The 25,780-nt window shown below is 40.1% G+C and overlaps 1 protein-coding gene and 1 pseudogene across 16 annotated transcripts in view; one reads left to right on the top strand and one right to left on the bottom strand.

The window, feature by feature from the left end:
* The window catches only part of EPB41 (erythrocyte membrane protein band 4.1), a 244,419-nt gene that overhangs the window by 121,121 nt on the left and 97,518 nt on the right, over positions 1-25,780 (bottom strand). For 11 of the 16 annotated variants that reach the window (XR_003309970.1, XM_026457221.1, XM_026457220.1 and 8 more), the window contains exons 2-4: positions 17,484-17,961; positions 11,214-11,426; positions 7,798-7,902 (exon numbers count right to left, since the gene is read on the bottom strand). Coding sequence is in view for 15 of the 16 variants with exons in the window: in XM_026457220.1 (XP_026313005.1) it covers positions 7,798-7,902; positions 11,214-11,426; positions 17,484-17,961 (796 nt within the window). In the remaining variant the exon portion in view is untranslated. The remainder of the gene's footprint in view (positions 1-7,797; positions 7,903-11,213; positions 11,427-17,483; positions 17,962-25,780) is intronic. The other 5 variants (XM_031934452.1, XM_031934447.1, XM_026457223.1 and 2 more) reach the window with 2 other exon arrangements.
* LOC111547593 lies at positions 22,678-23,088 on the top strand (annotated as a pseudogene).

Consider the following 25,780-nt stretch of genomic DNA (forward strand, 5'->3'; position numbering starts at 1 on the left):
AATAATAATAATAATAATAATAATAATAATAATAATAATAATAATAAAACTACATTTAAATTCACTAGAGGTGTTGACCCAAATCTCTGTAGCAAAAGACAAGATCACAAATGCAGCCTCCCTACTCTGAAAGTATATTTACAAAATTCCCCTTCATCTTTCTAATTTGCCAGAAAATAAAGACACAACCGTGACTGCCACTTGCCTTCAAGGCCAGACATGAATCAATGAGAAACAATCAATCCTTTCAGATGACTATAAACTAAATTACTCATACTCTTGATTTAATAGTCACTCCACTGGTGGTTGCTCTTTGCCCGTGAAGGTGAGCAAAAGACTTCTGGTTTGACTGACGATCTTTTCAGAGCTGATTATCTGACTCTAAAGGTAAGAAAATTCATCGACATAGAAAATGGATGGAAAAAGACAATGCCTACATACTATTGAATTGAATGTAGTCCTAATTTAAAATTCTCATTATTGACCAGAAGAGCACAAGTTTTCTGCTTACAGATGAAATTTGGAGGGACGGGGAATTAATGTAAGTGACTTTTCTCCCAAGGAAAAAGTCCTTGATTCATTAGTAAATAATTCTAAGCAGGAATAAAATATAGGAAGCAACTATTTAACTGACAATCTTGATTCATAGTGGCAACAAATCTCTCACAGAGCTATAGGGCTGCTTCTGGGCTGGGCGCAGTGGCTCATGCCTGTAATCCCAGCTCTTTGCGAGGCCGAGGCAGGTGGATCACCTGAGGTCAAGAGTTCAAGACCAGTCTGACCAACACGGTGAAACCCCGTCTCTACTAAAAATACAAAAATTAGCTGGGTGTGGTGGTGGGTGCCTGTAATCCCAGCTATGCGGGCAGCTGAGGCATGAGAATCGCTGGAATCTAGGAGGTGGAGGTTGCAGTGAGCCAAGATGGTACCACTGCACTCCAGCCTGAAAAAAAAAGAAGTTTGCTTCTTACTGCGTTTCCACTTATCTTGCCAGACCCTAGCAATAGGCCCATTATCATGCAGTGAGTAGGAAAAGTGAACAAGCAAGCCACTCCATATGAGGGAAAACTTTCCTCCCTGCTAAATGTACTCAACTGTCTACAAACAAAGCACAAAGCTGTTAATGACAGAAGTTACATATACAAAGGACAAATCTTTACATACACAAAAAGAAGACACCAGAGAATGGAAAGAAAACAGTTCTCTCTCATTGTATTATGGCTCACATTTTTTTCTACAACATAAACTAATTCTGTAGAGGAAACAAAAAAACTACAGGTGAAATGTAAAATCAAGGAAAGGAGTAAAAAGCTAAATAAGAAAATAACTTAGGAAGGGGCAGCAGGCAAGGAGCTACAGGAGTAAACTGACTATGCAACTAGAGGATGTCACTCTGCCTTTATGTCCTTCAGTTTCCTCATCTGTAAAATGGGAGGGTGAGCCCCCAAAGCCTGTATAGCTCTATTACCTTCTGTATTTTCAGAATGGCAGAAAACTTAGATGACCATGATTTACTATGAACTTTATGGATTCAATCATTTAACAAGTATCTGTGTACTTCTAGAGAGGGTCTTATCTAGAAATTTGGCTTGACAGTACATATACATGGAATGATAGTGTTAAACAAAAATTATGGAAGGCCATTGTTTTGGTCTAAGCTTCTTCACTGGCTCCAACAGATCAGGCCAAACCAAAATGGAGTCACTCACACTAAATACCACATAATCAAACTGAAACCTAAAGGAAGTGGGTAGATGCTAAACAGACCAGTTTTTCCTGAAAACAGGAGATTCCAGTCTACCTGAGTCAGTTTAACAAGGAAGCCCTCTCTGCTTTAGCATTTAGAAGAAAAGTAACGACATAAACTAATCAGCTTTTTCCTATTATTTGGTTTCCTTATTCCTACCTTACAAAACCCACTGTTCTGCCATTGCTTATTGGGAGCCCTCATTCTATTTTGTAGAATGGAGGCTGCCTAATACTTGAATCACAAATAAAAGCCAATTAGATCTTTAACTAAATTTGTGGTGATTTTATTTTTTTCTAATAGATAAAATAAAGCCATATAGTCTTGCTAAATACAATCAATTTTAAGTAAAAGATACACTATTCTTTTGTACATCCTAAGAAAAGAACAGGTAGAATATTCAACCCGAAGGATGCTCCAGAATGCATCTCTAGATTACAACACACAGATCTTTTCTTTTAAAGTCAAGGCCTTGATTAATTGGTAATTTCATTTGAAAACAATAGTAGCATCTCTTTTTTTTTTTTTTTTTTTGGGAGATAGGGTCTTGTCCCTATCACCCAGGCAAGTGCAGTGGTGCACTCATGGCTCACTGCAGCCTCAACTTCCCAGGCTCAGGTTATCCTCCCACCTCAACCTACCGAGTAGCTGGGACTAGAGGTATGCACCACCACACTCAGTTAATTTTTTCAGTTTTGGTAGAGACAAGGTTTCACTAGTCTCGAACTCCTGGGCTCAAGTGATCCACCTGCCTCTACAACCCAAAGTGCTGGGATTACAGGTATGAGCTACCATGCCCAGCCAATAATACTATCATAATAATAATGATAATACCTTATTTTTATTGAATGCTTACTATATGTCAGGCATGATTCTACATGCTTTCATATAGATTATATCATTACCATTCCCATTTTACCAATGGGAAAACAGGACAAGTAACTTACCTAACTTGCAACTAGTATGTGGCAAAGCTATTCTCTCAAGTGTAACAATGTGTCTCACTTTTTCAATAAACATTTGTTGAAGGCCTACCACATTATGGCCAGGCAATATGCTAAATAACATTCTTTAGGAAATCAGTCTGGTAAAAAAAAGACGTGGGTCCAGAATAATAGATGAAAATCAACCCACACCAAGATATATAATTGTGAACTCTCAACTTCATAAGGACAAGAAAAAAGAAAAGATCATACTCACTTGATTGTGTAAAGGAGGAGGGAGAGGAACAAAAGTCATATAAAAGATCAAAAATCAAAATGGCTCTGGCCCTTTCAAGAGCAACACTGGAAACTAGAAGACAATGAAGCAATGCCTTCAAAATTCTGAAGGCAAATAATTTCAAGCCTAAAATCCTATACCCAACAAAATTCACAATTAAATGTGAAGGCAGAATAAAGCCATCTTTTCAGACATGTAATGTCTCAAAAATAATTGCATCCCATGTACCATTTCTGAGGAGTAGCACTCTATCAAAACACAAGGAAAAACAAGGATAAAGGAAACAGGAATAACATCACAGGAAAGAGGCAAAGCACATCTGCAGGATGATAGTGATGGGAGATACCCGGGACAGCTGTGTACAAAACAGACCGTGATACCCATCTAGACTAGACAACTGTGGCTTAAGAGACAACTGTGACTTAAGAGACAGCTTTATTTATTTATTTACTTATTTATTTATTTAGAGACAGGGTCTCACTCTGTTGCCCCAGCTGGACTGCAAAGGCATGACCTTGGCTCCCTGCAACCTCTGCCTCCTGGGTTCAAGTGATTCTCATGCCTCAGCCTCCCGAGTAGATGGGATTACAGGATTGTGCCACCATGCCTGGCTAATTTTTGTATTTTCTTTCTTTTTTTTTTTTTTTTTTTTTTGAGACGGAGTCTGGCTCTGTCGCCCAGGCTGGAGTGCGGTGGCCGGATCTCAGCTCACTGCAAGCTCCGCCTCCCAGGTTTACGCCATTCTCCTGCCTCAGCCTCCCGAGTAGCTGGGACTACAGGCGCCCGCCTCGTCGCCCGGCTAGTTTTTTTTGTATTCTTTAGTAGAGACGGGGTTTCACCGTGTTAGCCAGGATGGTCTCGATCTCCTGACCTTGTGATCCGCCCGTCTCGGCCTCCCAAAGTGCTAGGATTACAGGCTTGAGCCACCGCGCCCGGCCAATTTTTGTATTTTCAATAGAAATGGGGTTTCACAATGTTGGCCAGGCTGGTGGTGAACTCAGGAGATCCACCCAGTTCAGCCTCCCAAAGTGTTGAGATTACAGGCATGAGCCACCGCACCCAGCCAAGAGACAGCATATTAAGGAAGGCCTGCCATCACTAAGGTGTTTTTGCTACTGTATTGACCCATTAACTTGACAATCCTAAGGTAAATCTTCCCCAGATTCATTTTTGTACAAGATTTACCCAGGCCATGTGCTAATGAAGTTCTTACTTTCCCTTCCATGCTCTGCTTTGGAGATCAGCTAAGGACTCTTGTTTTAATAAAAAAAACAAAACAAAACAAAAAAACCCTCTGTTTTGACTTACTTCTGAGCCAGAGGTTGACCATAATAAACTTAGAAGCATAAAATATAGAGTAGCCCATTCCCTTTGACGACGTCCCGCTGGATGTCCTATAAGAACCTGGTCCATACAGACCTGCCGATGCCCTAACTATGACAAGGTCTGTATTTCCCAGGATTCACTTGCCCATTGACTTCCCAAGTAGGGGCTCTTATAAACTATCAGGGAAGTTGAAGCCAGATTATGATTCAGAGGTACCAACTTTTCTTTTCCAAAAATACTTACCAAGGACAATAATGCACTTTTCTGACACAGCCAGGTTTGTACTTTGTTATTAAGCTTTTATATTAAGCACTTTTAACAACACTTTACACCTAAATATATAAGTGAACATAAATAAAGCAATTTAACATTTGCTCTTTAAAAACTAATTACAGTCAGGTGCAGTGACTCACGCCTGTAATCCCAGCACTTTGGGAGGCCAAGGTGGGCGAATCGCCTGAGGTCAGGAGTTCAAGACCAGCCTGGCCAACATGGTGAAACCCCATCTCTACTAAAAATACAAAAAATTAGCCAGGCATGGTGGTGCATGCCTGTAATCCCAGCAACTTGGGAGGCTGAGGCAGGAGAATCACTTGAGCCCAGGAGGTGGAGATTTCAGTGAGCACAGATCACGCCATTGCACTCTAGCCTGGGTGACAAGAGTGAAGCTCCGTCTCAAACAAACAAAAACTAATTACAATAGTGGCAAGGCACAGTGGGCCATGCCTGTAATTTAGCACCTTTGGGAGGCTGAGGCAGGAGGACTGCTTGAGCCCAGGAGTTCAAGACCAGCCTGAGCAACATAGTGAGGCCCTGTCTCTACAAAATATAAAAATTTAAAAATTGGCCAAGCATGGTGGTGCGTGCCTGTGGTCCCAGCTACTCGGAAGACGGAAGTGGGAGGATCGCTTGAGCGTGGAAAGCAGAGACTGCAGTGAGCAAGATTGCACCACTTCACTCTAGCACAGGCAACAGAGTGAGACCCTGTCTCAAAAAAAAAAAAAAGTGAAAACCACTATAAAGAAAATAAACTTGGTGACAGGACAGAATATAAATCCCAATATGGTGAAAATTTTTCAGTGTAACTGAAAATTTTTGTCCCAATGTGGGCCCTAGAAGCTCAACTGTAAGCGGAAATTATTTCTTCTGCTGAATGGCTTTAGATGAGTCAGCTTCTAGAAATGTAAGTATGCTTGGATCACAGAAAAAAATATCTCCAGCCATATTTTGTAGATGTAGGTACTCGGTGACTTTACATGCCAAATTAAAGGATTGTTAATTACTCTCAAATCAATTTTGGTTGTTTTTCCCCCACAATGTAACTATTCAATTTCTGGGAATCAAAATTATCTCGCTGAGCTTACAGAAAACACTTTTCAGAGTATTTCCCTTGATTCATGGGAGAATTTTCTTCTTTTTTTGAGACGGAGTCTTGCTCTGTCGCCCAGGCTGGAGTGCAGCAGCGCGATCTCAGCTCACTGCAAGCTGCGCCTCCCGGGCTCATGCCATTCTCCTGCCTTAGCCTCTCAAGCTGGGACTCTGTAGCTGGGACTACAGGCGCCCGCCACCGCTCCCGCCACCTCGCCCGGCTAATTTTTGTATTTTTAGTAGAGACGGGGTTTCACCGGGTTAACCAGCATGGTCTCAATCTCCTGACCTCGTGATCCGCCCACCTCAGCCTCCCAAAGTGCTGGGATTACAGGCGTGAGCCAATGCACCCGGCCAATTCATGGGAGAATTTTCTAGCTCACAGTTGTAGAAAGTTTTTCACTGTAGTTTTGAGGGCATTGTTTTGTTTTTAAATTAACTTCAGTGTTCCCTTACTAATGGGAAATAGTGGTTTCAATTAAGGCTAGAATTTTTTAAACTATTCATTGAAAAATTATATTTGTATATATTTATGGAGCAGAAAGTGATGTTATGATTTTTTTAATACTATGTGAAATGATTAAATCAAATTAATCAAACTATCCATCATTTCAAATATTTGACCTTGTGATGAGAACATTTGAGATTTACTCTCTTCATGATATTGAAATGTACAGTAATCAAATATTAGCTATATTTACCAGTACAAGCTAGTTTGGGCCTTAAGGGAGACAAAGTAAAGGTTAAGTCTTTAAAGAATAATATTAACTTAGTGCTCAAACACAGTTCTGTTTGAGTTAGTAGTCATTCATAGAAGGAACAAATTTTTGTAAACTACTAGGTATATTCTACAAATAGACTTTGTTTAGGCAAAGGATAATTCCATGTCTTCTAGTTTGCATTATCAAACTCACACAACCTAATCTACAGTTTGCAGATATTAAAGGCTGCTACCCTTCAACTTTTCTTAATACACTTAAATTATCTTGGAGAAAGGATGAACTTAAATGGCTTAAATTCAGTGTCTACAATACTCCAGGATCCCCCACTTTACACCCACCCCCCAACCTGGCCATATACGTCTCCAGATTCATCTGTTACTCTATTCCTCATACCCTGTGTTCACCTAGGCTAGATGGCTTTCAGTTCCTGAAATGTCACTCTCTCAACTCCAGTTCTTACACAAGCCATTCTCTCTCCACCTCACTTGCCCATTTTATCCTTCAGGTCTCTCTCAGCTAAGGCATCACCTCCCCAGAGGAGACTTCCCGGGCCATACTCTCCCCTGACAACCTGTATTTCCTTTTGTATAGTGCTCATCAAACCAGTAATTAATGTTATCTTCATAATAAACTGGAAGTTCCAGAGGGCAGGGACTATGTCTACCTTATTCACAGCTGCATCCATATCACCTAGTACAGCACCTGCAAATACTTGTTAAACTGGACTAAAGCTTTCATCATTAGATTTATGTTAAATATTTGCAATTTTCGATTAATTGGCCCAGGAAATAATTCAAGTAGTCTGAAGTGAAATACCTGACTTTAAACCTTTCTTCCCTCCTCCAAGTCCTTAACCTTTCTTCCCTCCTCCAAGTCCATTCTTTTACTTCCTTCAAAAGTTAACAACTGGTTTCCTTTTAGGTTGGAGGAAATGTCAGATTCATTGTTATGACTGTTTCAATAATATTGGGATTTTATTCTGTTTCATAATGTTGCTTTCAAATTATAATTATATTTAATTATATGTCATAATATTAATAACAGATCATCTATTCAACAAATATTTGTTATAAACCTCCCATGCATTAGATACAATACCAATTGCATAATATATTAAGTTATTGACATCTACAGTACTTGCTAATCAGTGCATCATACCTCTTTACTTTCCTTGCCTTTTAAAAACATATAATATATACTTTATTTCAATGATGAAAGAATACACCAGCAATGGTCTTTTCTTTAAAATGTTAATTCTAGAAGAAAAACAGCAGAAAAATCTAAGAAATAAGGGTAGACAGGAATAACTCTAAGAATACTGGCTTAGAGAAGCAGGTATAAATACATTCTTAACAACAAAAGAATTAAAACAATTTTTTTGTCAGCTTCTTAAATTGCAAGCAGTCTCCTCACCTTAGAGGTTGCGTTATCCCAAATGGCTAGACCAAAATAGTCTTCTTCCAAAAGATTGAGATGCTCACATACTCGTTTAAGCAAATCTTGTCCCTTAGCATGTTTCTGCAAAGATATACGTGTCTTAGTTGAGTTCAGGTTTCTTCTTCTTTTATTTTTTTCCCAGAAGAGATGGGGATTCACTCTGTTGCCCAGGCTGGAGTGCAGTGGCCTGATCATAGCTCACTGCAGCCTCAACCTCCTGGGCTCAAGTGATCTTCCTGCCTCAGCCTCCAGAGTAGCTGGAACTACAGATATGCACCACCATGCCTAATTTTAAAAATTTTTTGTAGAGACAGTCTCATTACGTTGCCTGGGCTGGTTTTGAACTCCCGGGCTCAAGTGATCCCCCCGCCTCAGCCTTCCAGTGTGCTGGGATTACAGGTATGAGCCACTGCACCTGGCCTGAGGTTTCTTCTTATTTCTATACCCTTCATGAAATAAAATAAAATGTCACTTTCCAATTTCTTCTTTTATCTTTGGTTACCAACAAACTTTCAGGTGGCTACACAGTTTAAGCAGAAAGGATGATTTATAAAATTCCTGTTCTTCAGTTTGTCAGTTTACATATGTAATACACATATATTAGATTGGAAATTGTGTTACGATTCAAAGTAAAATTCTACCTTCCTTCCATCTCATATTCCCCATCTCCATCCTACACATCACATTCTTTATTTTTGGTGCAATATTTCCTATAGCATGCTATGAGCAACTCTCAATTACTGTGACTACTTAAATTACTGAATCAACTGTCCAGAGTGACATTTAATTGTAGCTGTGGAAATCATTAGACTGTATCATTTTCAGACCAAATGTCCCAAAGAAAATAAGCTATGCCTCAACTCCCTACAATATCTTTCAGAAAAATGAATAAAGTAAAATTCTAGATAGCCAACAGACACTACCTGTTGGAGTGGCTCCTTCAGTGGTGCTAGGAATCATTTTCTTAATGTTTCTTAACCTAGAAAGTCAAACCACTTCCAAATTTGGGTTATTTTACTCCTATTTATAGGAAGAAAATATCCTAACTTAAAGACTGAGATTTAGTCAGAAAGTCCTGGCTCCTCCATTTACTAGCTAAACAAGCTGAGTAGATTCAATTAACTTTTCTGAACATTAGTTTGCTCAGCTGTGAAATGATAAGAATATTTACACTCATCCTACCTCGTTATTGGAATTATTTAAAAATATTCAAATATGTGAATGTCTTCTGAGAAATACATATGAAAATACTTCAAAAAATTAGAATCATTTTTTGGGCAAATATATATGACATGTCCTCCTCTCAGTGAGATGAGCTATTTTTAATGACTTAATAATTCACATAAATATTCATCCATTGTCAGTTTTAACTCATCTATATCAAATCATTTTCTTCTTTTTTCTCCCGTTTTCATTCTAAATGACAGAAGATGATTTGAAAATGCTTCATGTATTTTCCCTAATCCCTTATTCATAATTCTAAAATCCAAATGGATTTTTGAAATCCAAATTTGGACTTGAACTGTAAAGAGGCTATTTATAATCTTCATTTATCCATCTTAGAATGAATCTTCATATATCTTACCATAGAAATACTATGTTTGATCATGTGGGTGCTGCTACAGACACTGCTGGGTGTATTATAAAATATGCAGAATATGTACTTATTCCCTTGCTAAACTTCAAAATATTCTGAATTCTAGTTTTTTGTTTGTTTGTTTTTTGAGATGGAGTCTCGCTCCGTCGCCAGGCTGGAGTGCAGTGGCGTGATCTCGGCTCATTGCAACCTCCACCTCCCGGGTTCAAGCAATTCTCCTGCCTCAGCCTCCCAAGCAGCTAGGACTGTAGGTGCATGCCACCATGCCCAGCTAATTTTTGTATTTTTAGTAGAGACTGGGTTTCACCATGTTGGTCAGGATGGTCTCAATCTCTTGACCTCGTGATCTGCCTGCCTCGGCCTCCCAAAGTGCTGGGATTACAGGCGTGAACCACTGTGCCCAGCCTCAAAATATTCTGAATTCTAAAACACATCTGTCCCCAACGGCTTCATATATAAGAGATCCATATCTGGATCTTGGTCTGAATGGGAAGAATGAGTGTAAAATAGCTTTCCCCATCTCTAAATTAGTTAGTGCAAGAAGCAGAAAAAGCAGACCCTAAGTCTCTAGTTAGGTGTATAGTACCTGTTTCAAAGTACAATTACATCTTTCTTGATTTCCTTTTTAAATTTAGAGAATACCTATTAGTAAATATAGCGTAATATTTTAGATGATTTGTGCTTGAACATATTTGCATTTGCTCATAAATAAGGTGATTAACAAACAAGGCTGGGTGCGGTGGCTCATGCCTATAATCCTAGCACTTTGCGAGGCTGAGGCGGGCAGATCGCTTGAGCCCGGGAGCTCAAGAGTAACCTGGGCAATATGGTGAGAATCTGTCTCTACAAAAAAATAAAAAAAATTAGCCAGGTGTGATGGTGTGTGCCTGTAGTCCCAGCTACTTAGGAGGCTGAGGTGAGAGGATCACCTGAGCCCAGGAGGTTGAGGCTGCAGTGAGCTGTCACTGCACCACTGCACTTCAACCTGGGCAACAGAGCAAGACCCTGTCTCAAATAAATAAATAAATAAATAAATGAATAAATAAAATAATTTGTTGCACATATATGTGAATTATATGCTTTGTCAATAAAAGCTGTTACTAGTAACAATTAAAACAATTGGTTATATATCAAGAATATCATAATAAATAACTACTGTTCTAGTTTGAAAAACAGTTAGATTTTTAAAAATTTTCAACTTGCCCTGAAGGAGCAAAAACAGTAACTGAATAACTGATATTTTTCTTCAATCTTGATTCAATCACTTATTCTTTCAGAAAATAGAAAATTTTAAGAAATGGCATTTACTGGGCTTAAAGACTTACTCATCATCTTCCCATAACCCCACCTCCAGAAAATCACCATTAATACTTCTGTCCACAGAAATAATCATGAGCGGTTGGGCGCAGTGGCTCACACCTGTAATCCCAGCAATTTGGGAGGCAGAGGTGGACAGATCACTTGAGGCCAGGAGTTCAAGACCAGCCTGGCCAATATGGTGAAACCCTGTCTCTACTAAAAGTATGAAAAATTAGCCCAGCATGGTGGCACATGGCTGTAATCCCAGCTACTCGGGAGGCTGAGACAGTAGAATCACTTGAATGTGGGAGTTGGGGGCTACGGTGAGCCAAGATCGCACCACTGCACTCCAGCCTGGGTGACAGAGCACAACTCTGTCTCGAAAAAAGAAATCATCATTAGAGTGAGTCTTATTGTGGGCAAAATCACCACTTACCCAACTCTAGGTGAAACAACCTGTAAGAGTTCTGATTGTTGGAAATGAAAACATACTCACCTCCACAACACATTCATAAACTGTGTCATCCAACAAAGAAACCTTGCAGTGCATGTTCCTGTGTTTTCTGATTGATTTTTGGGAAGCTTTTAATTCTCCTTCTGGTTTTGATTCAGAGCTTTCTTCTTTTACTTCTAGTTTGGAGCACTCTTCAAGTCCTTCTCCTTCCTTAGTTTCAAAATCTGGATCTTCTCTGAGTTCTTCCTGAGCAGGCTACATATCCATGACATCGCCAAGTCAGTAATAAAGACATTTCACAAAACATGCTGCATATGCTTTTACCTATAATAATCTTACCAACAAAAGCACGAACTAAAACAAATATAGGTGACATTAATATTAAATAATTATTTTTCTATAAAAAGTAATATGATCCCCCAAATGACCTAAAGACTTTGCTTGTATTAAAACTTCTCAGGTAGAATCCCATCAAATCAATAAATGAAAATTTCAGGCAAACCAGAGGTTACCAATCCATTGCTCTCAGCATTATATATTCCTCCTGACCAAGCCATTACATGCCATTATTAAAGTTTACAAAAACGTTATTGTCTCTGCCCATGCTCCTCAATTTTAGCAAGGTAGCCTTACAAACTGCAAAATAAGGTGTGACTTGTTACATATTCTAACTTTTAAATTAATTTTAATTCTAAGAGAAATGCTTAGGACTAATTTTATATCATTAAGCAAACATATATAGTAGGCTAAAAATTTTAACTACCAGTTAACACCTTTCTACCCAATATTAATCATGTTAAATGCAAAGAAGATTCAATGAAGGAAGAGTTTCCTGGTGCAATCTTAAATTATCCCCAAATAATACCGATAAGTAGGATAACATTTTTGGCATACATTTTTTTTTGAGACGGAGTCTCGCTCTGTTGACCAGGCTGGAGTGCAGTGGTGCGATTTCGGCTTACTGCAAGCTCCGCCTCCTGGGTTCATGCCCTTTTCCTGTCTCAGCCTCTCAAGCTGGGACTCTGTAGCTGGGACTACAGGTGCCCGCCACCACGCCTGGCTCAGTTTTTTCTACTTTTAGTAAAGACGGGGTTTTACCATGTTAGCCAGGATGGTTTCAATCTGCTGACCTCATGATCTGCCTGCCTCAGCCTCCCAAAGTGCTGGGATTACAGGCGTGAGCAAACGTGCCCAGCCAGCATACATTTTTACTTGTACTTTCAATATAACAAAACTACTGACATATTTTTATCTAAACCCAACTAATTCTTTTCTTTTAAAAGAATATGTTACTTCCTTGTGTAACAGCCGGAAAAAAATTAAAAGAAAAAAGAATGCATGGTTGACAATTAGGAAAAAGGAATTAATTATTTGACTCCTGCATTAAATACTGGAAGTAATCTAAAAGACTCCTTCCCATCTTTCATGACCTTCTCACTGCAACTTCAGGAAGGCCCTTCATTGGCTATCTATGCCCACTCTAGTGTCTTTCATATCAGTACTCTGGTGCCTTCATAACTTATTACAATAAATAAGTATTTTTATTTACTACTTTTTTTGTCTTTTCTATTGAAGTCCGCAAGGGTAGAAATCATGTCTGTTTTATAATAATAATACCAAACATTTATACAACAATTACAATGGGCCAGTTACTGTTCTAAGAAAATTACTTATGTGAACTCACTCAATCCTCATAACTACCCTGCGAGGCAGGTACTATTATTACATCCCCACTTGACAGAGAGAGGATAATAGTACCTGGCCTGCAGGGTTGTAAAACTGAGGCCAGAGAAATTAAGTAACTTGCCTAGGATCATACAATTCATAAGTCACATACCAGTCTGGCATATTTGTTTTCTTTTTTTTTTTTGAGATAGAGTCTCACTCTGTCATCCAGGCTGGAGTACAGTGACATAATCATGGCTCAATGCAGCCTCGACCTCTCAGACTCAAGTGATCCTCCTACCTCAACATCCCAAGTAGCTGGGACTACAGGACAGCCACCAAGCCCAGCTAGTTTTTTAATTTTTTGCAAAGATAGTGCTTCTCCATGTTGCCCAGGTTGGTCTCGAACTCCAGGGCTCTAGTGATCCTCCCGCCTCAGTCTCCCAGAGTGCTGGACTTACAGGCATAAGCCACCACACTCAGCCCCAAAATCCATGATTTTAAACCTCTTCACCATACTGTAGTTTTTATTTGCCAAGGTATATCCAGCCTTGGGCCTGGCACACATGGTAGGTTTTCAATAAATATTTGTTGAATTAATAAATAAACAAACATTAAAAATTTACATAAGCTTCCAAAAAATCCAAGCTCCTCTGGATGAAGACTGGTACAATCCTATATTTTTATATATTATATACTTATATGTAATATAAATACATATTTATATATTTAAAATATAAAGCAAAAACGCTTTTTAAAAAAATTCTGGATAAAAAAGGACCATTTAAATAAAATCCTATTACATATACAGAAATATGGTTAGGCAAATAAACCTTTATCCAGAAGGCTCTGATCCACAAGGTTTTGACTATAAATATTAGTTTCCAAAAGGCCTAAAATAGTTTGTTCCTTTAAATAATATCTCCTTTAAATTTTATTAACAATATCGTTTCTTTTTCTCCACATGAAAACAAATACCTATGGACAATTTATTTCAATTCTGAATTAAATCTTTTTTTCTTTTAGATACGGAGTCTCGCTCTGTCGCCCAGGCTGGAGTGCAGTGGTGCGATCTCGGCTCACTGCAAGCTCTGCCTCTCGGGTTCACGCCATTCTCCTGCCTCAGCCTCCTGAGTAGCTGGGACTACAGGCGTCCGCCACCATGCCCAGTTAATTTTTTGTATTTTTAGTAGAGACAGGGTTTCACCGTGTTAGCCAAGATGGTCTCGATCTCCTGACCTCGTGATCCGCCCGCCTCAGCCTCCTAAAGTGCTGGGATTACAGGCGTGAGCCATCGCACCTAGTCGAATTAAATCTTAATGAATGAGATTTTAGTTAAATCTAAAATTAACTTTGTCCATCATCTGTGTCAACTTGAGTACGAATCTATGACCTTTAGACAATACAGACAAGTTCTGATTCAAATGTTAACTAAAACAAGATATGGATTTTCCTCTATATAAAGCTGAAGGAGAAAAAAGCAGTTAAAAACCTCTTGAGGCCAGGCACAGTGGTCACACCTGTAATCACTGCACTTTGGAAGGCTGAGGCAGGAGGATTGCTTGAGTTCAGGAGTTCAAGACCAGCCTAGGGAACAAAGCAAGACCGTCTCTACCAAAAAATTTAAAAATTAGCTGGGCATAGTGGCATGCACCTGTAGTCCCAACTACTCAGGAGGCTGAGATGGGAGGATAGCCTGAGCCCAGGAGGTTGAGGCTGTAGTGAGCCATGATCGCACCACTGTATTCTAATCTGGGTGACAGAGAGAGACCCTGTCAAGAAAGAAAGAAAAAAAGAAAATAAAGAGGGGAGGGAGGGAGGAAGGACAAAGGAGGGAGGGAGAGGGAGGGAGGGAGGGAGGGAGAGGGAGGGAGGGAGGGAAGGAAGGAGGGAAGGAGGGAAGGAAGGAAGGAAGGAAGGAAGGGAATTTTAAAAACTCTTGAAAGTACCAGGCTTCCTGAAAGATAACGTAATTTTTTTTTTTTTTTTTTTTTTTGAGATGGAGTCTCCCACTGTCACCCAGGCTGGAGAGCAGTGGCGCGATCTTGGCTCTCAGCAATTTTCCTACCTTAGCCTTCTGAGTAGCTGGGACTACAGGCGCCTGCCACCACACCCAGATAATTTTTTGTATTTTTTGTAGAGACAGGGTTTCAACATGTTGGCCAGGCTGTTCTCGAACTCCTGACCTCATGATTCGCCTGCCTCGGCCTCCTAGAGTGCTAGGATTATAAGTGCGGGCCACTGTACCTGGCTGATAATATAATTTAATTCTTTTTTTTTTTTTTTTTTGAGACGGAGTCTTGCTCTGTCGCCCAGGCTGGAGTGCAGTGGCCGGATCTCAGCTCACTGCAAGCTCCGCCTCCTGGGTTTTAGGCCATTCTCCTGTCTCAGCCTCCCGAGTAGCTGGGACTACAGGCGCCCGCCACCTCGCCCGGCTAGTTTTGTTTTGTAGTTTTTAGTAGAGACGGGGTTTCACCGTGTTAGCCAGGATGGTCTCGATCTCCTGACCTCGTGATCCGCCCGTCTCGGCCTCCCAAAGTGCTGGGATTACAGGCTTGAGCCACCGCGCCCGGCCTATAATTTAATTCTTTTGGTATTCTTAAAATAAAATGGTATTAAGATATGAATGGTTTCTTTGCCTTTACTGTTTGTGTTTATTTACTAACATTCATTGAGTATTTATTAAATGCCAGGCAATGTTTTAAGAGCTTTTACCCATTTTTCTCTTTTAACCCTTTCAATCCCAAATGAGGTGGATATTATTATCCCCATTGTACAGAGGAGGAAACTGACAAAGTGAAAAGTGTCACTTTTCTCCGATTTGAACCCTCTAGTTGGATTCCATAGTTTGCATCTTAACTATTACAGAATATAGTAAATCTTGTTTTCAACCTTGTTTCACTAATAGCAAGTGTGTAATTATAATTTTATCCTAAATTTTACTCTCAGCACTTTGAATATACAAGTAATAGTTCTATAAATACATGTAGTATTCTAATAAGACACTAATAAAACTACGGAGTCCAAATCTCAGACCTATAACAAAAACATGTAGGACTTATACATTTTCCCCTCTAACACTGTTAGAGTTCTAGAAGGACTTACGCTTTTAACAATGCAGATAATATTCACATGCTTCAGAAATAAGAAGACTTTGAAAATAATTCTTAATTTGTAATGGGAAGGCTGAAAATAAATGACATTCTTAGAAAATAGTCTGAGTTACAGTACTAATATTTTCCCATTTTTTTTTTGGACAAATAAACAGACTCACAACTCGTGTTTAGTTTAACAACACTATGTCACAATTAAGGCCCCAGACTAATATACATTATACAGGTGATAGAAAGAGCTAGACTTCCTCATATATATCTTACACTCTGTGGCAATATGATCTAGTTAAAGAAGATGATCAAAATAAGGTAGACATGACTTGAATCTATCACATATCTTCAGATGGCTTGAATTCATCACATAGATTTTAGGAAGATTTACATAAAAGAACCACATCTGCTGATAACTGTCCTGTTCCTAATAATTCCACAAAAATGAACTCTAAACCATCTCACTTTTATTTTCTTCTCTCATTAAAAATCTTCAATTTGTTACATTATTATAATAAAATGAAATATGGGATGAACACATTCATTTGATACTTTTTTTTTCTCTTCTATTCTTTGATTTATAAACAGTAAATGGACAGACATGGTGGTGCACACCTATAATGCCAGCTGCTCAGGAAGCTGAAGTGGGAGGATCACTTGAGCCCAGGAGTTTGAGATTAGCCTGAGCAAAATAGCAAGACCCTTTATATAAACATATAAAGTGTAAGTATCTTTTTAAAAAGTAAATTTCCAATGACTACATTAATTTTTTTAGAGTAGAAACTATAGGTTGGGCATGATGGCTCACGTCTGTAATCCCAGAACTTTAGGAGGCTGAGGTGGACAGATTACCTGAGGTCAGGAGTTTGTGACCAGACTGGCCAACAGAGCAAAACCCTGTCTCTACTAAGAATACAAAAATTAGCTGGGCATGGTGGCCAGAGCCTGTAATCCTAGCTACTTGGGAGGCTGAGGCAGAAGAATAACTTGAACCCAGGAGGGGAAGGTTGCATTGGGCCGAGAGTGCACCACACACCACTGCACTCCAGCCTGGATGACAGAGCAAGACTCGATCTCAAAAAAAAAAAAATAGAGTAGAAACTATAAAGCTTCATGATGCTACTTATCACTATCAAAACTAGCTGGTAAGAAATAAAACCAAATACTCTTTTTTTTTTTCTGTTGTTGAGACAGAATCTCGCCCTTGTAACCTAGGCTGGAGTGCAGTGGCACAATCTCAGCTCACTGCAGCCTCCACCTACTGAGTTCAAACTTCTCCTGTCTCAGCCTCCTGAGTAGCTGGGATTACAGGCACCCGCCATCACACCTGGCTAATTTTTGTAATTTTAGTAGAGACAGGGTTTGGCCATGTTGGCCAGGCTGGTCTCAAACTCCTGACCTCAGGTGATCTGCCTGCCTCAGCCTCCCAAAGTGGTGGAATTACAGGCGTGAGCCACTGCGCCCTGCCCAAATACTCTTAAATGAAAAATAAAGTGTACAACCTGCCTTCCTTCGCCCACCTCCCATATCCACACATCCTTACCTGTGTTTCTGCACTGCTTAATGAATGAAGATCCAAAGATGGGTCTGTTTTGAGTTCAGGTTCAGGAGCTGCAATCGGGGCCTTTAAAATGATCTCTTCATCAAGACTGGTTCCAAATTCTATCTCTTTCTGACGTCCTTCACCTTTTTCTTTATCTGACTCTACTTCTTTGCCTCCTTCTTCCTCGGACACCTGAGATTTGGGCCTTTTGAGAAACGAGGAGAACAGTCGTGAAAGCCCTCTGTTTTCTGATGTCCGCTCCTTGTTCTTAGTCAAGTCTTCATGTATAGGAGTGTCTCCATTAGAAGCTTTCAGCTTCTGTTCAAACTGATTATCTCCTTCGGCTACTGTCTGACAAGATTCCTCCTGCTGACGTTCTTGTTGGCCTGAGTTTATAGCTCCCTCACCCTCTTCCTTCTGTTGGTGCTGTGAATTTTCAGCCTCAGTCACTAAACTCTTCTCTGTTGTCATGATGTTGCTATTAAAAAGAAGATAGAAAAGGGGGGCTCTCATAAGCAATACTGTTGGCAAAACCCTAAACCCTAAAAAATTAATATACTTAGGTATTTAATTGCCAACAAACAGAATTCCAACCCATTAAACATGAGACTTTCCATTAAATTATAAAAATATCTTATCTACACATTCTGAATAAAATATTAATGCCTTGAGTCACTAAAGATATATGCACAAAGAGAGAGTAGCTTAAAATAGTACCCACCGAGGCCACCTTAGTGAAATACATCACATACTAAATCCAATGCCTAGAATTGTATATAGTAAATACAGTTTTATCCTTCCTTTAAAAAGGATCGTGGTTTAGATACCTTTGAAGGTATCAATCTGAAGGTGTAGGATTTGCAGGAATTATTCCCTGCAAATTTCTCCACACCCCAAGAGACAATGAAATTTACAAGTTCCCCAAGTCTTTATTGTTCTTTTTCTTTACATTTCTTAGGATGCAGAGACTTCTCTATTAAAATTGCAAAAGTAAAATTCTGATAGTCTGCTGTAAGACTGGACAACAGCAATGACAAGTATACAGTTGAAATAATTGCAAAAAAATTCCTTAGGTTTTCGTGTTACAATTCCAAATTACAACCTCTTTCAGAGGTATCCCTTTTTTTTTCCTTTTTGTGGAGAATGGGGTCTCGCTATATTGCCCAGGCAGGTCTCAAACTCCTGGGCTCAAGCTATCCACCTGCCTCTGCCTCCCTAAGAGCTGGGCTTACAGGCATGAACCACCACGCCTAGCCAGAGGTATCCCATTTTAAGCTCTTTCAGTCTGTTTTTTTCTCCTGATAAATACGATTTTGAAAGCTCAGCATTTTTAAGAATAGGAAGTGAAACTAACAACAGAGAAAGAAGATAGAGAAGAAAAACTTACAAAGCAAGTGCTGATTCACTCGTAGGGGAGGAGGAAAAAGCACGCAGCTGACCTTACATATTTCCAACATCTTGGCTTCTAGCCTCTTGATCTCAAAATCCCAGTATTATCAGTCAAGCTTCACAATAACAGCCAACAAGCATTGTCACGTCTACTTTACTAAAGAATAATCAACACACGTGGGGACTTTGAAAACACTGGGCAATGAAGTTGACTGTTGATGACCTTATGCTTTGATTCTCTGCTATCACTAAAAGTATTTCCTCACCATCACTCACAAAGCATTTACATTGTCTTCTCATCTTCTCTATACTAAATAAAGTAATTTAAAAAAATTTTTTTAAGGCTAGTGAAGTGAAGCAGTGGGAGTAAAGAAGAAACAAAGACATCTATAACTGGTTGTGATCAATTAGTTGTAAGCACCACTGCACTGGACCAGCCTAAATGAAGTAACTTTATCTGGATGTTAACAATCTGAATGAATGAACAAACTATATTTAGCTCATTCCCTCCTCAGGCCTTTCACACTTGCTGCTCTCTCTACTTACCATGCTCTTCTCCTGACTATTTGAAGGCTGGTCTCCTTCATATCACTACTGTCTTAGGCCTTAGGAGGCCTCCCCACATAATCTGGCTAAAAGTATTGGCCTTCATGCCTCCAGATACCCTCACAGGACTCCTGCTCTTATTATCTGCAATTATTTTGTTAACATATTTGTTTACCAGTTTATTGTCTTTCTTCCCTCTCTCCAGCTAAAATGTCTTTCTTCCCTCTCTCCAGCTAAAAGTTCTGTAAGGATATGAACCTTGATTTTTTTTTTTTTTAATCATTGTATATCCAACGCCTAGAATAGTACCTGACACATAATAGGTATTAATAAAAGTTTTAGGCCAGGTGCAGTGGCACTTTTATTACAGTGGCTCACACCTGTAATCCCAGCACTTTGGGAGGCCAAGGTGGGCCAATCACCTGAGGTCGGGAGTTTGAGGCCAGCCTGGTCAGTATGGTGAAGACCTGTCTCTACTAAAAATACAAAAATTAGGGCTGGGCGCGGTGGCTCAAGCCTGTAATCCCAGCACTTTGGGAGGCCGAGGCGGGCGGATCACAAGGTCAGGAGATCCAGACCACGGTGAAACCCCGTCTCTACTAAAAATACAAAAAACTAGCTGGGCGCGGTTGCGGGCGCCTGTAGTCCCAGCTACTCGGGAGGCTCAGGCAGGAGAATGGCGGGAACCCGGGAGGCGGAGCTTGTAGTGAGCCGAGATCGCGCCACTGCACTCCAGCCAGGGAGACAGAGCGAGACTCCGTCTCAAAAAAAAATAAAATAAAATAAAAAAATAAAAATAAAAATACAAAAATTAGCCGGGCATGGTGGCAGGCGCCTGTAATCCCAGCTACTCAGGAAGCTAAGGCAGGAGAATCACCTGAACCCAGGAGGCGGAGGTTGTGGTGCACCAAGATCGTGACATTGTACTACAGCCTGGGCAACAGAGCGAGACTCCATCTCAAAAAAAAAAAAAGTTTTTTGGGGCTGGGCATGGTGGTTCACGCCTGTATCCCAGCAATTTGGGAGGTTGAGGCAGGAGGATCACTTGAGCTCAGGAGTTCAAGACCAGCTTGGGCAACACAGCAAGACATCATATTTATAAAAAATTTAAAAATTAGCCAGGCATGGGTGGCATGTGCCTGTAGTACCAGCTACTTGGGAAGCTGAGGCAGGAGAATCACTTGAGTCCAGGAGGCTGATGCTACACTGAGCCACGATCATGCCACTGCATGCCAGCCTAGGTGACAGAGCGAGACCTTGTCCCAAAAAAAAAAAAAAAAAAACCCTAAGTTTTTAAAAATATTAATTGATTTCACTGAATATATCTGATAAATACAAACTACAAAGGCATTCTCTAAATTTATTCAAGTAAATTTACTTCAAATGCATGATACTAATTGTTTCATTCAGCAAATTCTTATCAGGCACCTAGCACAGGACTGATGCTAGGTGCTAGACACACAAGTCAAGGTCTATGTCATCATGGGGTTTACATTCTTGTTTCAACTTTAACCAGTATAATGAAAGAAAATTTCAAAAAAATTTTTGGTTAAACCCACTATTGATACAGACAGGGGGCAGAGAAATTCTAGGCAGAAAAGGACGAGTCTCTGACGAAACCCCACCCTCAAGTGGAAAAGCATGAAACTGCAGCCCAAAGTGAGAACTTATATCCCTGTTTTCCCGTTGGAATGTTGCCTTTTCCTAAACCACCCATGGCCCCACCTCACCCCATCCTATAAAAACCCCAGACTCAGCTGGGAGGGAGGAGAAGTGGCTGGATGTTGGAGAGAAGCAGCTTGACTTCAGAGGGATAGCTTGATGGCATAACTTCGGAGAAGAATTCGGCTGGAGATGGCTTCAGAGGAAGAGAATCTACCCACCCCTGGTCCCTTTTCAGCTCCCCTTCCTGCTAAGAGCCACTTTCATTGGCAATAAAATCCCCCATATTTACCATTCTTCAGTTCATTCCTGTGACCTCATTTTTCCTGGATGCCGGACAAGAGCATGGGAGCCATGTGTACAGATACAAAAGGCTATCACACTGGACCTCTGCCTCACTCAGAAAGGCAAAGGGCCCATCAAGCTGCTAACACTGAAGTTGTTCACGGATGGCAGAGCTAAAAGAGCACTGTAACACGCCCGCTGGGACTTCGAGGGATGCAGATACTGCCCCCGGATACTGCTGTGGGACCCACATGGCTTTGAGTCCTGCAAGCACCGATGCAGCCAGCTGGTTCCAGCACTTGTGCACTCCAGTTCCCGTCTTGTTCACTCACACGCTCCTTCCCACGAGGAGTTGAGAGTGGCAGGCTGAGTAAACAAGGTACGCCTGTCACAATTCCCATGAAGAGGTCAGGGAAATATCCTGCTTCACTATGAGGGGTCTGATTCAATAGGTCTGGAATAGGGCCTGAGATTCTACAATTCTAATAGATGTTGCCAATGCTGCTGGCCCACTGAGCTCATTTTGAGTAGGAAGCACAGAAAACCACTATTACAATAACTTTGAGAACGTACCTCAAAATGCCTAAGAGACAAAGACTGTAAAACACTGCTTTTAGCAAGTGGAATATGAACAGTGGGAAATACTTGACACAGTAAGTGCTCAACAAATGCTTGTTAATTAATGAAGCAAATGATACAACATATTAAATGTGAAAAGTGAACCACTAACATTTTTAAGAACTCTTTTTGGCACTTAATCAGACTTTGTAATCTTTAACCATAGAGTAGGTTTCCTACCCAGCTGTGACAAGTGCCCAGATTCAGTGTTCTGAGTATCTCCATCAATAAGATCTCTGTGCCACATTTAGGAAGTAATGATTAGGACAGGAGCCAATCATAATCTCGAAAGACACAATCCTCAATGGCATAATCCCAAGTGTTGAAATCCCAAAAGACCAAAATCCCAAAAATATAATTCTGAAAAAAGGAATTAAAAAAAATTTAAAAGATATTTATTTACATTTTTAAGGGGGATTTATTTGAGAAACATAAAAACACAACAGAACACTTCATAGGCCACTTTACATGATAAAATAGGCAAAAACAACATACATATTTTACAAGCATAAACACTCAGGTGTAACTAATGACAGTCATACTGGTATAAGTTATGAACAGACAAGGTGTATTCATAAAAAATAGCTTAGATAACTGCAGTCATCTGAAATACCATGACAAACAACCTAAGTCTTAAGATCAATCAAAAACCATGATGGGCTTTTTGCTGTAGGTCCAAGTGGTTGCTGCCGAAATGGGCAAGTTCATGAAGCCTGAGAAGGTGGTGCTTGTCCTGGGTGGATGCTACTCTGGATGCAAAGCCGTCATCGTGAAGAACACTGATGATGGCACCTCAGATGGCACCTACAGCCATGCTCTGGTGGCTGGAATTGACCGCTACCCCCGCAAAGTGACAGTTGCCATGGGCAAGAAGAAGACCGCCAAGAGGTCAAAGATAAAATCTTTTGTGAAAATTTATAACTACAATCACCTAATGCCCACAAGGTATTCTATGGATATCCCCTTGGAAAAAACTGTCATCAATAAGGATGTCTTCAGAGATCCTGCTCATAAACACAGGGCCCAACGAGAAGCCAAGGTCAAGTTTGAAGAGAGATACAATACAGGCAAGAAAAAGTGGTCCTTCCAGAAGCTGTGGTTTTAGATGCTTTGTTTTGGTTATTAAAAATTAAAAAGAAAAAAAAATCAAACATGATGGGCTGCTACCATATATTACAGTTACCCAAAGAGTATTTTACATACATGCACAATGCTTTTTTTTTTTTAATACTGTAAGTTCTAGGGTACATGTGCACAACGTGCAGGTTTGTTACATATGTATATATGTGCCATATTGGTGTGCTACACCCATTAACTCATCATTTACATTAGGTATATCTCCTAATGCTATCCCTCCCCCCTTCCCCTACCCTACACACACCAACAGGCCCTGTGTGTGATGTTCCCCTTCCTGTGTCCAAGTGTTCTTATTGTTCAGTTCCCACCTATGAGTGAGAACATGTGGTGTTTGGTTTTCTGTTCTTGCGATAGTTTGCTGAGAATGATGGTTTCCAGCGGCATTCATGTCCCTACAAAGGACATGAACTCATCCTTTTTCATGGCTGCATAGTATTCCATGGTGTATATGTGCCACATTTTCTTAACCCAGTCTGTCACTGATGGACATTTGGGTTGGTTCCAAGTCTTTGCTATTGTGAACAGTGCTGCAATAAAACATACGTGTACATACATGCACAATGCTTACACACGAAGTCAATGTTGTGAAAATGGACCTTGTAGAGTCAAATTTGCAAATATGCAAAAAATGCATAAAACACATTCGAACTCTCTAAAAGTCTTTATACAATTTATACCTCCAGTAATGGAAATGATGTGAAGCTGAAATACAGAGCACAGCAAATTGTAAAAAATAATGCTGGCAATTTGAACAAGTGGGGAAAAAACTTTTAAAAACTAAAAAGAAAACTCAACATATGAAAAAGTATATTACAGTGATAGATTCTGGGTAATTGTGCAGAGGCGGTCCATAAGAGCAGGCAGACTTCCGCAGTCATTAACTATATTTTGAAGTCTTGCATCACAATGAACAGCTGCTTTTTTCTTTTTAGAGAATGGCTCTCCTCAGAGAATACACTCACATTCATTTTATACATGGTGCTGCTCTTTTTGAAATTCTTCTATGATTCGACATACATGGCCATGAGCATTTCCTGTTAAATTTTCCCATCTTTTGTGCCATGCTTATATGTTGTTTTAGGCATGCAGAAATTTGTTTCATATGCACTCATATGCACACCACAAACTTGGTGAAAACAATACTGGTGATCAAACAGAAACACCATTGTGTGTCTTCTTATCCTACTGTGCACATAATTATTTTTGAACCAGTCAGTAACTTCACTGGTTTCTTCAGACAGATGCAGTTTTAATTTATTAAAAGCTCCTGGAGGACAGGCGCGGTGGCTCATGCCTGTAATCCCAACAGTTTGGGAGGCTGAGATGGGCAGATCACCTGAGGTCAGAAGTTCGAGGCCAGCCTGGCCAACGTGGTAAAACCCCATCTTTACTAAAAATACAAAAACTAGCTGGGCGTGGTGGTGGACGTCTGTAATCCTGGCTACTTGGGAAGCCAGGCAGTCAAGGTTGCAGTGAGCCGAGATTGCACCACTGTATTCCAGCTGGGTGACAGAGTGAAACTCTATCTCAAAAAAACAAAAAACAAAGAACAAAAAAAAAGCTCCTAGAATATCACCAGCTGGAAGTAATGCCAATGCAGGCAAATAATGCGCTTTAAAAATAAAAATAATGCACTTTTTTTGAGACAGGTTCTCACTCCACCTAGGCAAGAGTGCAGTGGCACAATCTCGCTCACTGCAACCTCAACTTCCTGAGCTCAGGCAATTCTCCCACCTCAGCCTCCCAAGAAGCTGGAACTACAGGTACACACAACCATGCCCAGCTAATTAAAAAAAAAATTTTTTTTTTTAAAGATGGAGTTTCACCATGTTGCCCAGGCTAGTTTCAAACTCCTGGGCTCAAACGATCATCCTGCCTCAGCCTCCCAAAGTGCTGGGATTACAGGAGTGAGCCACCACACCTATAATGCACTTTTATTTTTTTTTCTCAACCCTTCCCTAGTGACATCATAATGTGCTTTTTAAATTTTTAAAATTTATTTTATTATTTTATTTTTTTGAGACAGGGTCTGGCTCTGTGGCCCAGGCTGGAGTGCAATGGCATACTCTCAGCTCACTGCAACCTCCATCTCCCCAGCACAAATCATCCTTCTACTTCAGCCTCCTAAGTAGCTGAGACTACAAGCATGCACCACCAAGTCTGGCTAATTTGTTTTTGTATTTTGGGGACAGATGGGGTTTCACCATGTTGCCAGGCTGGTCTAGAATTCCTAGGCTCAAGTGATCTTCCTGCCTTGACCTACCAAAGTGCTGGGATAACGTGAGCCTGCCACAATGCACTTTTAAACTGAAACTTTCATCCTTGCTGTATTATGTGGCCAATCCATTCATCTGAAGTTTCTGCCAAATGCATTGCGGCTCAATGGAATAAACTTTATCTGTAACATCTTGAAATTCACTTTTAGAAGCCTTGATTGCACCACATTCCAAATCTGTCATTACGATTCAGGGATTCAATCAAAATCCATTTTCTTCTGCCAAGTCTACCAAATCTTCAAATAAACATTTATAAGGTGTTTCACTTTTTCTAGTCACTAATACATAAACTAGTAGATAAGTTCTAGAATTTTCAGATTCAATGCGGGCATGAATTATATACAGGTGATTAAAAAAAAAAGTCAGGACAGTTTCAAAAGTACC

This window comes from Piliocolobus tephrosceles, chromosome 1, assembly GCF_002776525.5.
Source record: "Piliocolobus tephrosceles isolate RC106 chromosome 1, ASM277652v3, whole genome shotgun sequence".
Lineage (NCBI taxonomy): Eukaryota > Metazoa > Chordata > Mammalia > Primates > Cercopithecidae > Piliocolobus > Piliocolobus tephrosceles.